The sequence below is a fragment of the Danio rerio genome, chromosome 4 (genome assembly GCF_052040795.2).
Source record: "Danio rerio strain M-AB ecotype USA chromosome 4, GRCz13ab, whole genome shotgun sequence".
In the NCBI taxonomy this organism is placed as follows: domain Eukaryota; kingdom Metazoa; phylum Chordata; class Actinopteri; order Cypriniformes; family Danionidae; genus Danio; species Danio rerio.
In genome coordinates this window covers 32,430,696-32,449,579 of record NC_141024.2, presented here as the reverse complement: position 1 = coordinate 32,449,579, position 18,884 = coordinate 32,430,696, and the positions used below count along the sequence as shown (strand labels likewise).

Below are 18,884 nucleotides of genomic sequence, written 5' to 3'. Positions count from 1 at the left end.
GCACATGGGTTTCCAGCACTGAATGCGAATACAATTTTTGGTCCAAAGTGTGGCTTAATATTCTGACTGAGTTGTATTCTGACCAAGTGATGTTTTTTATCTTGTCTCCTTTGTGTAGGTAACACAGACAAGTGTCTATTTAATAAGTAACGCGGGGATCTCAATTTTTCCAACGGCATCAGGATACTTCAGCTGTGTTGACCTAAATGGTGGAAGTGCATTTGAGGTAATGGGCAATGAGGCAGTTGGGCCACTGCCTAGCCCAGTGCCAATTCGATTTAGTTTTTCAAGATCTGCCACTGCAACAACAGCTGCACGCACAGTTAGTCCTGCAGTTAACGTTAGCCCAAAGGTTTATCAGAGGTAGGTTAAAGACAGTTTCTTTTAGCAGATATAAATTGGTCCATGTTGATAAAATTTTGATGCAGTGAAATAAGTCAACTTTTTTGTTTAACAAATTTGTTTTTTAAGTTATAAAACAATGTGGGTTTAAACAGGTTGACCACAGGGTATTAAAAAGTTGCTAAATCAAATTGGAGAAATTCAAGACCCTTAAAGAGTATTAGAAATCTTAAATATTATTTTACACTAAATTATATTTTGTATCTTTTTAAATTATACAATATACAGTGCTTAGCATATTTAAGAACACCCTCACAGATCCCTCTTAAATTAATATTTGTATTATGAAGCTGTACAACATTATATTTGTGCATATACATTAGATTAGTCAGTACTGAAGCCAAATCTGCACCTTATCTAACAAAATAACTCATGATAACGGTCCAAAAATAAATACAGCCAAATTTGTATGTTGTAGAAGAATATTTTAAATAAAAAAGGAAAAATCAAGAGAAGCAATTCAATATATATTTGCTTACATTTAATACAATTTAATATTTTAGTTTTCAATTTCTAAATATCTTTGGTCACTTGTAACAGGAGAACAAAGGTAAACAAGGCTAGAGTCTAACAAGGAGAAAAAAGACAGAGAGGACCGCGTTGTAAAGTAACTGAAACAGCTAACAAGACTCGGCAAACTGGATGAGTAAATGAGTGTCTTATGTAGGGTGTGTAATCAGTCTCTGACAAGGCTCAGCTGATGAGAATGTAATCAATCTTGATGAGTGAGCATGTGTGAGTAACAGGAGAGCATGTATGAACAGTGTTGTGCAAGTTACTTACAAACTGTAATACATTACAGATTACTTATTACTGTTATTTAAATGTAATGCCTTACCTTACAATATTACTGTCTCAGAATTGTAATATGTTACATTACTCTTATATTACTTTTAAGTTACTTTCACCAAAATAACTATAGAATTAGAACTTAACATTATACAATTCTATAATGTTCTATAATGAGCATTTTACATCCAGTAGAAAGTGATTTGATGTAGCAGAATGACTGTGACCTCTCCAGGCTACTAACAATATAGTATATAATTGGCAATGTGATGGCTCAAGACAATGCAAGAAAGGATGACAGCCAGAATTACAAATGATCTGTTAAAAGTATGGTAGAGGTAAAGGGATTATCTGGCAATATCTGTGAATGGCTTGGCTATATTCACATTAGACACAACAGGCCGATATGTAAACTCCATAACCAAATGCAGATTTAGTTTCTTTTCTTGTTTTCTTTCTTGTTGCCATTATTGTATTTACTTTACATTCAAGTGGTTTACAATACAAAACCGTCCTGCACAAAGTGAACATGATAAACAGCTTTCTCAGTATAATGTTTGTGCACCGATTTCCTGTTTGTGGACAAAACTGCTTGCGAGCTCTCACATACGCTGCTCGCGCACAAATTCTCACGATCTCTCAAATATACTCACAATTTGTGTCTTATGTTCCCTCTTCCTTTCAAGCTTTTTGATATGAATCATATTAGTACACTATTTATTAACAATAACCAAAATACTAAAATAGACTTTTAATTTTTAATCTAATAAACCATAACATTGTTGGCTGTATGTTATATGATTTCAAATAAAAAAGCATTTAGACAAAAATAAAAATTAACGCAAGCAGAAATGTAACTAATAGAAACACTTTATAAGGTATTATAGCCTACTGTACAATTCACTCTTCAAATAAATCTCATTATCAATCACATTTTTTTATGGCAACTAAAATAAAGTGAACTAGTGTCTGTTGTCTTCCACATTGTTGATGAGATTGTGGAGGACATTTTCCCTGCCATCCTCTTCATTTTGAGAAGAAGCTGTTCCACAGGGCCCCTAAACACACATATTGTCATTAAGTACTTTAATTACTCTGTTGTGGTAATACTATAGCTGCTATGGTAACACAACAAGTGTAAAATAAACAAATGATCCAGTGCTGTAGTTTTTTTACAATATGGGGTAGATTGTACTACAATTCACCACACTTTACTGTAGTACAACTACACTTTATATTTAATTTTATGAGTTCACTATTCTTAATACGACAGTATGCTTAAGCATTTATTGTAAATACTGTAGCCTAAAACATAGGCAGTATACCTTACACTCAAAAACACTAGTATTTATTATAGAATTTATCTTAACCTGTAAGTAAATAGTGTAGCACTATATGAACCATATAAAAAATTTTGGGAAACAATTAAATAGGAGGATCTCTGGAGAGCAACAGAACGAAAGGAAGAGGAAACAAAAGGCACAGATTGTGAGTCTGCATCATCTGACGGAGCGAGAGCAGGTCGTTAGCACGTGAGCAGCCCAGCCAGTGTTGAGTGAACCCAAGGAGTTTTGTCCACAGAGGAAACCGGCACGTTCACTCGCTCGTATTACATGAATGAGCTTACGACATTTCTCAGTGAAATAACGCCATATGCACTTACGTCCGTCTCGCAAATGCACTGTCATATGCCATTTTCATCCTATTCTGCCCTGGCAATGGTGTTCAAAACCAAAGCTGACAGATAGTTAACAGAAATAAAGCACCATCACACTTTCTTCTTGCGAATGTGTAGCACTTTTACTTGATTTGCCTGTAAAACTAAAAAGGAAAAATACAAAAGGTAAAAATTACAAAGTGATTACGAAATATCACAAATAATATACATCTTTCACATTTGTAAACATAAACTGACATATTTAAACTGATATCAAACAGCTAAATAAACAATCCAGGCACTTTAATGACGTGCATCTATTTGCAAGCTTGTTAGCATTTAAACAGAACATCAAGCATTAAACATTTCAACACTGACCCTCCTTAATCAATTTAACCTAAAGGAAGTATTGCAGATGTTTTCAAAATAAAATTAGTAACTTACAGTCGTTTCTATCACAAGGGCTGAAAGCAAACAACAACGCGTCTCTGCATGGCGATCACAGTCTCTTCTTCTATGACCTTTTAAACATCCGGTTGTTCTAAAGAATGGCGCAATGACATTTTCCACCACTAGATGTCACAATTACACCACTTAAATAAATCAATGCACAGCTTACCAAACGAATCAACACCATACAGTACACTCCCCGCCTGGTGTATTGGATATACCACTATGCTTTTAATCATTAGATAAAAGTAAAGCTACGTCACATATAGGCCTTAAGTACTCCCTGACAGCCCCTTGCTTAGCAGTCTTTACCATAACCTTTCGGACTTTCCCATCAGATGAGGCTACGGTTTTTGTTACGAGGCCAATTGGCCACTCACTGCGCTTAGCTTCCCCATCCTTTAACAGAACAACGTCTCCTTCCTGAATGTTATCTCTCTCCTCAGTCCATTTTCTTCTGGATTGCAAGGTGGACAAGTACTCCTGCTTCCATCGCTTCCAGAATGAATCTGCTAACATCTGGACTTGACGCCACTGACTTTTGTGCAAGTGTCCTAACTCAAAGTTTCCTGGTGGAGTTGGTGCAACACTTGCTTTCTGAGTTAAGAGCATTGCTGGTGAGAGCACTTGAGGCATACTTGCATCTGTAGAAATTGGGGTTAAAGGTCGGGAATTCATAATGGCCATGACTTCTGCCATTAAGGTTGTTAAGACTTCATGTGTGAGTCTTGTAGCAGATTTTACTAAGAGCGCTTCCAGAATACGTCTGGCTATCCCGATCATTCTTTCCCACACACCCCCCATATGAGAGGAGTGTGGAGCATTGAATGTCCAAGTGCAGCTTTGATTCTGCAAGAACCCTTTTAGCTCAGAGTCACCACTGTCGATTTGGAGTTCTTTCACTGCTCCAACAAAATTCGTCCCTCTGTCTGATCGAAAGTGCTTTACTGGCCCTCTCACAGCCAAAAAACGTCTCAAAGCACAAATAAAGCTTGACGCTGATAAAGATTCCATAACTTCCAAGTGAACTGCTCTACTACTCAAGCAACTGAATATGACAGCCCATCGCTTGTTCTCAATGTTGTGCCCTCTTGTTTTGCGTGTCACCACTGTGAAAGGTCCAAAAACATCAAGACCTGTGTATGTGAAAGGTGGATCTACAGAAAGCCGGTCTGGGGGCAGAGCCGACATCTTCTGACTTTCCATTTTACCTCTTAGCTTTTTGCATAGGACACATTTGTGGATGATATTTGAAATGCGTCTTTTGCCGCTGACAATCCACAATCCAGCACTACGTACAGCGCCCTCCGTAAAATGCCGTCCTTGGTGAGCAACTTGATCATGATAATGCTGAATTAAAAGATCAGTCACATGATGGCTAGATGGAAGTATCAAGGGATGTTTCTCTGGATCTGAGATGTCAGCGCACTGAATGCGACCCCCGACTCTTAACAGATCTTCTTTGTCCACAAAGGGGTCGAGTCTTAGGAGTGTGCTACATTGTGAGATTTTACCATTCTTGGTCAGACTCTCAAATTCTTCTCGGAACACTTCTCGCTGTACAGTTTTAATTATGGTCGACTTAGCTTGTGAGGTCTCAACATCTGAGGTCTTTGTACACAAATGCCACTTTCGACAAGGACTGTTAGGTGAAGATTGTGAGAAGGATTTTGTGATGTGAGTAAGAGTTGTGACAGCTCTCACCAGAGACTTCCATCTCGAGAAACGTTGGAATCTGCTTGAGTCTAGAGACTGTTCAGTAATGCTCGTTGCCAGAACTTTCACTTGAGGGCGAATTTCAACATCCTCTTCTACTTGAACAAGTCCATAGGATTCATCCACATTACATCTCACAGGACCACATTTCCTAAGGAACTCTGGACCTGAATACCAGTTGGTTAGAGGTAAGTTGGCTGCTGGCACGAACCTAGTGGCATGGTCCGCTGGATTCTGTTCGGAACAGATGTAGTGCCACTGATTAGGTTCTGTGGCTATCCTTATGCGTGCAACTCTGTTAGCCACATACATATAGAATCTGCGTGTGACATTGTGAATGTATCCGAGCACTATGCGGCTATCTGTATAAAAGTGGATGTCATGAAGCTCCAGGTCAATTTCTCCTTTTATGAATTCCATCAACTCCACAGCTAGCACTGCAGCGCATAACTCGAGGCGCGGAACAGTATGTGCTGGAAAGGGGGCTAACTTGGATCTTCCCATCACAAACCCCACATGAGGCTGTCCAGTTGAGTCAATCACTCGAAGATATGCTACCGCAGCAATAGCTAAAGTAGAAGCATCCGAGAAAATGCACAGCTCACAAAGTGGAGCTCTGCACACTGAGGTTGGAACATAAGCTCGAGGTATTTGCAATTGATCAAGCTCTGCTAACGATGAAATCCAGGCCTTCCATGAACTTTCCTTTTCCAATGGAAGAATGGTGTCCCAATCCTGTTGGATTGTTGAAAGTTCCCTCACTAGAGCTTTGCCTTGCATAGTAATTGGACAGACGAACCCGAGGGGATCATATAAACTATTGACAGTGGAAAGGATCCCTCTTCTGGTGAAGGGTTTGCATTCTTGAGAAGCTTTAAACATAAAGCAATCTGTCTTGAGGTTCCAACTGATACCAAGGCTGCGTTGAAGAGGTATTGTATCTTTACTGAAATCTAGGTCTTTGAGATCTTTGGCTCTTTCACTAGAAGGAAATGCTTCCATCACCGAAGCACTGTTGGAGGCCACTTTATGCAGGTTCAAGCTTGACTTAGATAGCATTGTCTGTGTGCGTTTTAAGAGATCAATGGCTTCCCTTTCAGTTGGAACTGACGTGATACCATCGTCCACATAGAAGTTGCGCAAGACAAAGTTCTTCGCATCTGTTCCGCACTCCACTTTGCCGTGTTCTGCTGCTTGTCTCAGGGCATATATTGCGACTGCAGGTGACGGACTATTGCCAAAGACGTGTACAGTCATTCTGTAATCAATTATCTCCTTTTCTGGGCAGTTGTCTTTGTGCCAAAGGAAGCGAAGATAGTTGCGATGCGGCTCTTTTACTTTGAAGCAATAGAACATTTGTTCTATGTCTGCCATCACAGCTATTTTCTCCCTGCGAAAGCGCAACAGTACACCCAAGAGAGTGTTGTTGAGGTCAGGACCGCTCAGCAAAACATCATTTAGGGAAACTCCCCTGAACTGGGCACTTGAATCGAAAACCACTCTTATTTTGTCAGGTTTGTGGGGGTGGTAAACACCGAAAATCGGCAAATACCAACATTCCTCCTCCGAATGTAAGGGTGGAGCCAGTTCTGCTTGTTTATGCTCGATCACCTTCTGCATGAAGTCAAAGAAATGCGTTTTCATTTTTGGTTTCTTTGAGAGAGTGCGCTGTAAAGAGCTTAGCCTCTGCATAGCTTGCTCTCTATTATTTGGGAGCTGAATCCTTGGGGAGCGGAATGGAAGTGGCGCCACCCAGTGTCTATCCTCATCAAGGTACACCTCTTTATCCATCATTTCTAGAAAGACTTTATCCTCCACAGATAGAGTGGCTTTATCGTCATCTGGAGATCTGAAGAACACATCCTCCTTTAAATTAATTGAATAGCTCTCGTTAGATTTGAGAGAACATGGTGGGTTGGGAATGTATGCCAAGAGAGGTGACTGAGCTTTTTCTACGACGTTGATGCCCTTTGTGCATGAAGGGAAATATGAAGTTCGTCCATTGAGAAGTACGTTGGTCTTATAAGCGTTCACACTTGATTGACGATGAATGCCATCAAGACAAACTTCTCCCACTATTACCCAGCCTAGGTCTAAGCGCTGTGCATATGGTGTGTTATGGGGTCCATTTCGTTGTTCACGCACTTTGTGCACACTAAGAACATCACGTCCTAAGAGGAGAAGGATAGGAGCGTTAGGATCTAAAGGTGGGATTTTATCTGACACCACAGTGAGGTGGGGAAAACGTACAGCTACCTTAGGCGTAGGAATTTCAGATCTATCGTCTGGTAAGCTGTCGCATTCTATCAAGGGTGGAAGTGCAACTACTGTTTTTCCATCAAGTGATTCAACAGAAAATCCAGTTATTTTCCTCCCCGCCGTAGACACTATGCCTGAACACGTCTTCAATGTGTACGGAGAAGAACTACTATCGATGTTGAACAGATCAAAGAACTGTGACTTCACCAAAGATCTATTACTCTGCTCATCTAGTACAGCATAAATGCGTTTGGCCTTTTCACACTGATTAGATGGATAAACTTTCACGAGACAGATCTTTGAACATGATTTAGGCTTATCAACATCTCCGCAAATCTCTGTGCACTTGTTGGTGACCTCAGCTGTGTCCTCATCTGTTTTTTCTTTGATTTGTTCTGTCTTTGACTCGGGTGTCTCAATAGACCATGTAGTAACAGACCATGGTGCAGGTCCAGGATGCATGGCCGCCACATGTCGATCACTATTGCATTCCCGGCATCTAATCAATGCTATACAGTCTTTTGCAACATGCTTGGTGGAACCACAACATTTAAAACAAATGGACTTTTCCTTCAAGTGTGCTTTTCGTTCATCCAGATGTTTGCTCCTGAATGTTCGACACTTATGGAGTGGATGAGGCTTATTGTGCATGGTGCAGACCTTGTTTGGTTCTACATTATTTTCCAGTGTTCCTTCCTGGTTTGATTGTGCAGTCTTTATTTCTGTTTTTTTGACAAAAACAGAAGCTCTGCTACTTATCCTGGCAGCTCCATCAGCTTTTGAGCTGCTCAGACTGCTGGATGAAACAAATGCAAAACTAGGATCGTTTCTGGTTCTTGCTTGTCGACAAACAAACTCAACAAAGAACTCAAAAGGAGGAAAATATACTTTATGGTCTTCTTTGTATCTGGAACCCTGCGTAATCCATTTGTCTTGGAGACCGAATGGGAGTTTTTCGACAATGGGGTTTACTCCACGTGCTGTGTCGAGGTAAGCTAGTCCAGGCAAACGACCACTCTCTTTTGCAGACTGCAGCTCAAGCAGCAAATCACCGAGGTCTCTCAGACGATGGATGTCTCTGTTTGTGATGCGAGGGAAAACATCAAGTCTTTTTAACATTGCCTGCTCAATGACTTCTGGACAACCATAGCATTCTTCTAGGCGACGCCATATCACTCTAACTCCTGAGGTAGGGTTACTGACATAAACTGATTTGATTCGTTTGGCATGATTAGAAGAATCAGGACCGAGCCATCTTATGAGAAGGTCAATCTCCTCCCTACTAGTTAGATTAAGTTCACTGGTTACAGCTTGAAAAGATGTTTTCCACGCCCAGTAATTTTCAGGGCATTCGTCAAACTGAAACAAACCTGAACTCACCATTTCTTTTCTCAGCAGGTATGTAGTGAAGTCACTGACATGTGGCGCTGGTGTAGAGCACCCAGCATTTTCTTGTGAGAGCGGATCGGATTCACGCTGTACTCTTACTGGATAGATTTGATGCCTCTCCTCATCATCTCCACTATATGGATCAATCTTTACTTTCGAAGGAGAGCACTGGAGGCTGTGTTGAACTGTTAGTTCCTTTTTTATAGGAATGATCTCTGATTTAGATTCCTCCTTCTTTGTGGGTGAGTGGGAGCTAAGTGAGCCTTCATTATAACTCCGTGTTACATACTGAGAATTCTCACCCTCATGTTGCAAATTAGAAATCAGATTGGGAGTATTTGGTAACTGAGATTGTGTTTGCACATACTCTCTGGTGCGTTCAATCCTGCTGGAAATGTATGAAAGTTTTTCTAGGTCTTCACCTAGTTCCTCTTCACCGATAGCTGCAGCGTCATAAACATCTGCCTCTTTAGATGCTGCTACAGCTTCTTTCTGCAGTTTCAATACATACAGTTCAGCCTCAACCTCTGCTTTTCTACGTGCTGTTTCTGCTAATGTTCTTTGTTGATGCTCTTCTAGTTGAGCTTGTTCTCTCATCATGATAGCTTCCTTTTCTGCATATGAGGCTTTTACTTTGCATGCTGCTGCTTTAGCTCTTGCTGTGGTCGCAGCTGCACTGGCTGAAGATCTAGTAGACCGATGTGATCTGCCTGACCGTGATTCTATTTCTAGTGCTTGGTTAGCTTCTTCAACATTTTTGCTGGGCTGTGACTTGTCCATCTTGATATCACAGTCTAACTCAGTAAGCTTGTGCTTGCTTGACGTTTCCCGCCGTGTAGACGACTTTTTACTATTCTGCCCTGGCAATGGTGTTCAAAACCAAAGCTGACAGATAGTTAACAGAAATAAAGCACCATCACACTTTCTTCTTGCGAATGTGTAGCACTTTTACTTGATTTGCTTGTAAAACTAAAAAGGAAAAATACAAAAGGTAAAAATTACAAAGTGATTACGAAATATCACAAATAATATACATCTTTCACATTTGTAAACATAAACTGACATATTTAAACTGATATCAAACAGCTAAATAAACAATCCAGGCACTTTAATGACGTGCATCTATTTGCAAGCTTGTTAGCATTTAAACAGAACATCAAGCATTAAACATTTCAACACTGACCCTCCTTAATCAATTTAACCTAAAGGAAGTATTGCAGATGTTTTCAAAATAAAATTAGTAACTTACAGTCGTTTCTATCACAAGGGCTGAAAGCAAACAACAACGCGTCTCTGCATGGCGATCACAGTCTCTTCTTCTATGACCTTTTAAACATCCGGTTGTTCTAAAGAATGGCGCAATGACATTTTCCACCACTAGATGTCACAATTACACCACTTAAATAAATCAATGCACAGCTTACCAAACGAATCAACACCATACAGTACACATCCATTTGCTGATTTTCCGCTGCACGTACTGCGAACCGGGCTGAGCCAATAGCCCCAGACCTAGAGCTCAGAAGCTGAAATCATTCCGCGTTCAAAGTAAAAAGGTCCCATAGCCAGAGGGAGATTAATGACAGCACGCGCATATATTCTCTAGCCACGAACAGGAAATACAACTGCGGTATTTTTTATTTGTTAATGTCTTGCGGGCGAAAAGTGTGTTGTAACGCACGCGTTACTGAACATGTACCGAGTAAAATATTACTGAAAATTTATTAGTAATGCCTTACACTACTTTGTAGTGTAGTAGATGTAGTACAGGGGAAGGCTGAAGTGTAGTCCTTGGTGTTCGTGTGAGAACCAGCGATCTCTGGAGAGCGATCGCTGGTTATGTGACATAGCCCCCCCTCTAGAGTGGATTCCAGACAATCCAATTCTGTTCAGGCGGGAGGCAGAGCGGAGGCGGAACAGGGGGAGGACCTGGAGTAATGCGGGTCAAGCCGGCAGAGCTGGAGGCTTGTGGGGAGCCGGCAGAGCGAGCCATCTGGGTGGCGCCGGCAGGGCGAGTAGTCTGGCTAGGATCGCCAAGGCGAGGAGCTGTGGCCGTTCGGGAAGCTTAGGAGGCGGCGGCCCTTCGGGAAGCTCAGGCGGCAGCGACCCTGGCAGCGGCGTTGACTCTGGCTGCGGCGTCGACTCTGGTTAGGGCACTGGTGAAGAAGATTTCTATTCTCTCAGTGTGAAGTATTTTCTAAGTGTAAAGCAGTCAATTTTCTCTTCACAAAATGTATGTAGTGTTTGCAGCAAACATGCCAGCGTGTGTTAAAAATACAGTGATATGTCTGTGTAAGATGAGAGTGCCTGCACTAAAGAAGCAACACTAGGAGAAGGCTGAGTGACTGATTGTGTAGAATAACTGAATATGTAAAGCACTGATTATATATGTTAAATACTTCTATGAAGCTATGTGTCAGAAGTTAGAATGAGTAACATATTATCAAGTGATTATGCTTTCATGACAATGTATGTAAACACTTAATCCTTTTGCATAAGTTGCATCTATGGAGAGAGAACTTTGGTGTCAAAACAGTTGCTGACACAGACCTGTAACATCTCTGCTGACATGAGCTAGTGGGCTGAGAGCCAAGAATAGCAGGACCCCTTAGACTAGAAACCTATTCAAAAATGGTCAAGAGTTAAAAAGAGACTTAGGGGTGTGTCAAATAATCCTGTATAAAAATTGTAACAAACACACTGAAACTTCAGAAGGTGCAGGAGAGACTTCAGAAGGTGCAGGAGAGACTTCAGAAGGTGTCCAGGAGAGACTTCAGAATGCTCTGGGGTCTGCTCTGTTCTTTCTCGGCTTTATTATGGAGAATAAAGTCTATTTTCTGATATTCAAAACCTCTGGTCTGATAATTTGTAATTAATTGATTAGACGTCGAATTTACGACAAATGGCACCCAACGTGGGGCTGAGAAGAGACGATCGGGTGACACTGGACATGCTGGGGCTTGGAGGAAAAACACAAATATGTGGCCACGATAAAAAACGGTAAGCAATTTTAAGCTTTGCAATTTTAATACGTTTGTGTTTTTTCTACCAAGGACCTGCTTGTAATGGTAAAAAGTCACTTGAACTGTTTCTCCAGCTATAACGAACTACAAGTAAAACTAAAAAAGTAAAGATATGAAAGGAAAACAATGGGGTTTTGAATACCAGGAGAAAATAACAATTTGCATGCAAATGATCTGTGTTTTCCTAAGAGGGCCTTGACGGATAGGATAAACGTTAACTAGTAACTGTTACTCATGTTTGGGAAATTTTTAATATTATGAAGAATATGCATAGAGCATATTTATGTTTTAAAAGGAAGTTCTTAAAGTGTGGTGACAGTTAAGAGATTAAAGCAGATTAATAAAGTATAGAGAGAAGCGCGCAAAGACCTCGGAGTACCCGTTCTGTTTTAATAATGATAAATATTATTATTCAGGAGGCTGGGGGAAAAAAGGCAAAAATCCTGTGAAATGCTATTTTTACTGAAGGACAGTAAAGACGGGAGCAGAAGTAACAGGCACTCAAGAGGAGTGTAGTGAAGAATTCTGTGGTTACAGCTCTAAGGTTAGAGGTTGTTCGGACAGGTCACTCAAGAGGAGTGAGGTGTATTTATGTAATTGTAAGTATTTGTGTATTTGTCTGTGTTGCTGGGGTGCTTAGAAGCTATCACCTTTGATCTAGAGAGACTAGAATAGAGGTGAGGTTCAGGTTACACAGTGTAAGAGATGAGTTAGAATGAGTGAGAAGTATGATTGTGTTTAGAAGTATGTTTGCAATAAGAGTGAGTTTAAAAGAATTATCATTTTATATTATAATATAAAAGGAAGATTGCATATGTGATTTAAGAACAATAAGATAGAGAGTGATGCAGTTTAGGGAAGAGATTGTGATACAGAGGAGGTTTAAGCCTCATAAAATTAATTGAGATCATATTGCATTTGAAAGACACAGACTGAAAAGAAGTATATACTAGTTAAACATTTTTCTGAATAATCTCTGTGTGTTTGAAGTGGTTTTAAGTATGAACTAGGCAGAGAGGTGACTGAAATTCCTGACATGTCGACAGTCTGGAAGAAGGTCTGCTTCAGGAGTGGTAAGAATCTGTCTATTTTAAGAACAAAAGTTTCACAGGACAGATAGAAGCTAAAGAGTAAAGAAATATTATAAAGTAATGTAATAAGATAAATTAAATAAGAAAATATTAATGATAGAATAAGATTTAAAAAATAAAAAGTGTTAATAAAAATGCAACTGAAAGCTATATTAATAAATACTAAGAAATTTAGAAATTGAAGCATAGAAATAACTACATATGGATATAAATTGTTAAATTGATAAGGAAATAAATTTACTAAATCAGTATAAATAAAAATAGATAAGTTAGTTCTTTGATAGAGAATAAATTAGAAGAAAAAACTTTAATGAATATTGATTAATTGAAGAGTTAATGATCAAATGTTTAAGGAAAATAAGCTTAAAAAATTAATTAGGAAAATCTAAGAGACAAAAATGCTAATTTTTGAAAAGGAAAAGAAGCATAGGAAAATTGAGAAAAAAGAAGTCCAAACATTGTTTAATAGAATAAAGAGATGATATTTAAAAATATATATTAAACGGATAAAATAAAAATTTGAAAAAACAGTAACATTTTGAAGAAACTAAAATTTGGCTTTAAAAAATAAATTAATTTTAAGTGCAATAAAAAATTGTTGTGGAGTAAGTTGACTGTTGTCATCTGTTTTAAAGTCAGCTACAGGCTGTCATCTGAGCCAACAGCTATTTGTAGTAAAAGCAGTGAGTCAGATGTAAAGCATAGACACTGAGGAAAAATGAAAGAACATCATAGTGAGTTCAAAAATTATATATAATTAATATTTTATGTACCTAAAAATTAATTTAAAATTAAAAATTGCATTTCAGATTGGAAAAATGCTTAAAGTAAACAAACATGTAGAGTTAAAATAGTACTATGAACTTGAAGCTATTGCAGTAAGGATATTGAACAGTTATATTAGACATTAGGCCACCATATAGTACTGTTGAATTAAAACAGATATATGGAAATGTTAGAGAAATTAAAATAATGTAAGATGTAATGTAACTAGTGAGGAAGCACTAGAATAAATTAGGAAAAATAAGTGAAGCACAATCTGAAGCCAAAGAAATTATCTATAAGAACATTTAACAAATAGAAAATTAAGCATATTTACATATGATAAAAATGATTGAGAATTAGAAAAAATAAGTTGTTAAACAGCAAACAAAAATAGATAAATTAATTAATTAATTAATAAAAAAAAATGGATAAAAGGAGTCTTTATTTGATGAAGGAAAAAATGGGAAAAAAAAAAAAGAGTCATGAGCTAAATTCTAAATATATTAATTAAGAGGACATAGGGATGAACTTTGGGGGACTGTAGTCTTGTACCTACCAGACATCTGAGTATACTGGCAAATGGAAAGGTGTTTGAAAAACACAGAGCAAAATGGCTGTGGACACTTGTGACATGAACTTTTTGCCCAGGATTTACTGAGGACTGAAAAAGCTACATTTGTTCAGAGACATTCAAAAGAGACACTAACAAGAGACTGATGAACTGATCAAAAAGAAAAAACGCTCCACCAGAACTTTACATCAGCTGAGTCAAAGAAAGAAGCCAGCCCAAAGAGAGAGGGGGAAACACAGTGCCCTGATATGAAGGAATTTCATCAGGACACCACAGAAAAGACTAGCACCATCTGTGAACTAGTTGTCTCAGGTTGCGAGGGGGGATAGTCTGACAGTCCATCTCAAAGTAGCTCCTAAAGTCCAAATTAAGTTCAAGCATTACAGAAGGAAAATTAAGAACAAAAGTTTAGCTACCCATTCTTGTATCAAATCAGACTCCTGTCAATTTGAGAGAGAAATTATTATCATGCAAATTTTTAAGTAAGAAAAAGTGTTATAAGGAAATTCTACAGTGAAACTTTAAATATTGAATGATATATTATGATGAATGGTAAATAATTTGAGTTTAAGTTTCAGTAGGTTTAATCATAAAAGTCCTTAAACATAGAATGATAAATTAAAATGCAGGGTGGTAACTAAAGAAAAAGAAAAAGCTTTTGATAAGGCAATAAATAATTTGGAGAATAAATAAGAATATAACTAAGTATTTAAATTAAAATTAAGTAAAGGAAATATCTTAGCATAATCATGTTATGAATGGCCTAAATCAAGATTGAATATTGAAAACTGGAAAGAGATTCAAATTTAGAAAAATGATTACAAAAATGATTTATAGTTAAAGAGAAGATTGAAATAACAATTTTAATTAATTCATAGGACATGATAAGGTCAAAAAGTAATACTTCTAAATTACTATAAAACAAATTGAAAGAGAAAAGTGTTTAAGAAAAAAATATTGTTTTACATGAAAACATATGTGAAGAATAATTAGAAAAAAATATTAAGGAATAATAGTTAAAACAGAGCAAAAAGAAATTTACAAAACATACAGTAAGTTTTAGTCAGCTGATAAAAAAGTGCATCAAATTGTATAAATAACTAGTTTAATGGGAGTGCCTTAGGAAATAATTATGAGCCAAAAGAAAATAACTCAAAGATAAAAAATGAATTTATATATAGATCAGAAAATAAATTAGCAAAGAAAAAAGTGTCAAATTCCAACTAAATGATTGTCATTACAGGACTGAGATGCAGATAAAATCAGCCAGCACAGTGAGGGTTAAAATGGATTAGATGCAGATCTGTCCAGAAATACAACCACTAAATGCTGAAATAGGTATAAAACTCTATCGAAAAGTGTAAAAAATATAAGAGCTCTAATAGAAACATTTACTGTAATATACAATCTGTCCTAGACATTTAAATTTAAATTTAAAGGAGTAATAAATTATAAGTAACTAATAATATTTAATTGTAGTTAATTTGATAACTAAAATAAATGGTTAATCAAGACAGATAAAAGAGGCTTAATGTTGATAATATGATTTAAGAGCAATCAATAGGAGAAGATTTTCCAGCTGAAGTTCATATTGTATGTGAAAATTTGTTCTTTTTTATGGTAAATATATTAAGTGCTTAGTTTCTATTGAGTTTATTTTAGGTAACTACCAGAGGAGGGTAGAAACTTGTTTGTACTTGTGTAGCTTGATGACTACATACTGTATACACCAGAATGCATAAAAAGTTAATATTTAGGGAGAAGATCTTAGTATGGACACTGTCACAATAGGTGGATGATTGAATTATCTACAGCTTTACAGAGCTCTAGTTCAATTAAAAGACTTGACTGGAGACCATTGCTCCAAACAGTGAGATATGATGACTGTTTTTGTTGTTGACTGGATGAAGAATTATTCAGCGAAGAAGCACTGTTGAGAAACTATGATGAGTAGATGATTAGAGGTAGCATCAGGAGCAGATTATGAAGCAGGGATAGTTATTACATCTGTGACAAGAGAAGTATTTCCTAAATTTTGAAATGCATTCAGAAATAAGTTCATAATGGGTTTGCATTCATAAAGTAATTAAAATTAAAGTTAATAAGTGATCAATAAATAAAAACATCTAAAGGAGTATGAAAAATTATGAATAAAGCAAAAGAGAGAATAATTGTATTATGCTCAATTACCAGAAATGGCTGAAAGAGATGAAGATGATCCATCAAGACCAACGCTCAATGAAATATGTGAAAATAATAAACTTAATGGGATTAATTTGCTAACAAGTGCATTGGTGAGTGATGGCATGGACACTGACAGAAACAGGCATCTAACACTGCATCGCATGAACTGCTATTGGGTCGACCCTTGAAAGAAAAATGCAAGAAACCGCATGACCCTTGAAAGAAACCTTGCAAGAAACAGCATGACCCTTGCAAGAAACCACATGAAACTTTGCATAAAACCTGGCATACAATCTCACCTATAACCTTGCACATAACCTCTTGGAATGGTTTGCAAAGATGTCTAATGCAGTAGGGATTTTTATGAAGAAACAAATAATTGCCATGTGCAAAGCGATATCTGTGCAGGAAACCAGAAAGGAGCCATGTGAGAGAGCAGTGATACAAGGTCCAACTGGTCTAGGTGATTGAGTCTATCTGTGGATGCTCTGGAGAGCTCAGGAGGAAAGGACCATATCTGGATGAGGGCAAATCCAACAGCTGCCAAAGTGGATGCCATTGATGAGGTACCAATGCCTCAAGGGAGCCAAAGGAAACAACTCCAGCAAAGGAAAGCTGACCGGAAACCGATGAGCCAGAATATTGCCAAGCTCTAAGCTACGAAGTGCAACGTGTGGAAGGAGAAGTTTATCAGAACAAAGTAAAGAGTGATTCTGATAGTATGCCTGAATACCACATACAGAAGTGCCACAAGTCAAGGGATAATAAATGCACAACTGCAGATTTCAGAACTCAGACTCTTAACCACACATCTCCATTAACATCTTTTCAAAGTCTAATGAAGATGCTGATAGCTCAGAAGAAGAGAAACAAGGATAAGCAAAGATCAAGATCAACATTTGATGCTTTTTACGATTGCATATTGATTTTGTTTGCATATTGCGTTCATGGTACCTATACATGATATCACTTCAGTATATTCTACATGAGTGTGAAAACTAGCAGCTAGCACTGAACCAACTGAATACTTATGCTTAAAACTTTATTGTCTTTGATGTGTTAAGAGAAAAACAGAGTACAGTCTTTTACTTCCTTCAAATCAAGGGGGAAGACGTTTGGCTGGACTTCTGTCAAAGTACAGTGGCATAATCTAGTCAATTGATAACAGCTATGTGGCTAATATCAGTCACTAGATAGAGGTAATTAAGAGAACTGGATTATGAAATTGCACTTTGGGGTTAAAAGACAATAATATTAAGACTAAAGTCTTAAGAGGAGGGATTGAAGAAGATTTCTATTCTCTCAGTGTGAAGTATTTTCTAAGTGTAAAGCAGTCAATTTTCTCTTCACAAAATGTATGTAGTGTTTGCAGCAAACATGCCAGCGTGTGTTAAAAATACAGTGATATGTCTGTGTAAGATGAGAGTGCCTGCACTAAAGAAGCAACACTAGGAGAAGGCTGAGTGACTGATTGTGTAGAATAACTGAATATGTAAAGCACTGATTATATATGTTAAATACTTCTATGAAGCTATGTGTCAGAAGTTAGAATGAGTAACATATTATCAAGTGATTATGCTTTCATGACAATGTATGTAAACACTTAATCCTTTTGCATAAGTTGCATCTATGGAGAGAGAACTTTGGTGTCAAAACAGTTGCTGACACAGACCTGTAACATCTCTGCTGACATGAGCTAGTGGGCTGAGAGCCAAGAATAGCAGGACCCCTTAGACTAGAAACCTATTCAAAAATGGTCAAGAGTTAAAAAGAGACTTAGGGGTGTGTCAAATAATCCTGTATAAAAATTGTAACAAACACACTGAAACTTCAGAAGGTGCAGGAGAGACTTCAGAAGGTGCAGGAGAGACTTCAGAAGGTGTCCAGGAGAGACTTCAGAATGCTCTGGGGTCTGCTCTGTTCTTTCTCGGCTTTATTATGGAGAATAAAGTCTATTTTCTGATATTCAAAACCTCTGGTCTGATAATTTGTAATTAATTGATTAGACGTCGAATTTACGACACTGGCTGCGGCGGCGAATCTGGCTGAGGCGCTGGTTGCGGCGTCGACTCTGGCTGCGGCGTCGACTCTGGCTGAGGCGCTGGCTGAGGCGTCGACTCTTAAAATGTTACCAGTGAAACCTAAAGTGACCTAATGGGGACTTAATGTATGGAAAGTCTTAAAGATATTGAAATGTACTTTAATTGCTCTATTTAACCTGTTAAAATAACTACTTTTGATGGGTACATTGTGCTTTTGTGTGTTTACACAGAACTATTTTCCTTGGTCAGCTGGAGGGGGAAAAATTGTGCAGGAAAAGGAATTGATTATTCCCTTTGAGAAAACTGACGCCTGTTTATCTGCCATGAAGCTAAAAGTGAAGGAACCCTGGCATAAGAGGTGTGTTTTGGACTGGAGTAGATATTAATATATTTTTAATTACTTAAAGGTGCAGTAGGTAATTGTCTTCAGAAACATTTTTTGTTGTGCTGGTTGAAAGTCTCTTTACATTCCGATAAGATTATTGATTATAGTAAATGATCTAAATGTATTTTTATATTCTGTGTAAGGCATAAGACTAAAAAATG

General features: G+C 37.8%; 2 protein-coding genes across 15 annotated transcripts in view; one reads left to right on the top strand and one right to left on the bottom strand.

Moving 5' to 3' along the window:
* The window catches only part of LOC148680249 (uncharacterized), a 174,714-nt gene that overhangs the window by 148,833 nt on the left and 6,997 nt on the right, over positions 1–18,884 (top strand). For 3 of the 14 annotated variants that reach the window (XR_015942490.1, XR_015942492.1, XR_015942491.1), the window contains 2 exons: positions 119–363; positions 18,569–18,696. Coding sequence is in view for 1 of the 14 variants with exons in the window: in XM_088650051.1 (XP_088506177.1) it covers positions 237–363; positions 18,588–18,696 (236 nt within the window). In the remaining 13 variants the exon portion in view is untranslated. Of the gene's footprint in view, positions 1–118; positions 364–11,393; positions 11,663–16,305; positions 18,464–18,568; positions 18,697–18,884 lie in introns of those variants that run through there. The other 11 variants (XR_015942486.1, XR_015942484.1, XR_015942485.1 and 8 more) reach the window with 6 other exon arrangements.
* On the bottom strand, positions 2,894–9,985 carry LOC148680250 (uncharacterized). The gene is made up of 2 exons (XM_088650013.1): positions 9,912–9,985; positions 2,894–9,631 (listed from the first exon to the last, which is right to left on the bottom strand). The coding sequence occupies exon 2, from the start codon at positions 9,440–9,442 to the stop codon at positions 3,530–3,532; it is 5,913 nt and encodes a 1,970-aa protein (XP_088506139.1). The 5' UTR covers positions 9,443–9,631; positions 9,912–9,985; the 3' UTR covers positions 2,894–3,529.

What these genes read in the sequence shown, in the direction of transcription:
- LOC148680250 (XM_088650013.1), bottom strand. Translation starts at nt 9,442, where the DNA reads ATGGACAAGTCACAGCCCAGCAAAAATGTTGAAGAAGCTAACCAAGCA.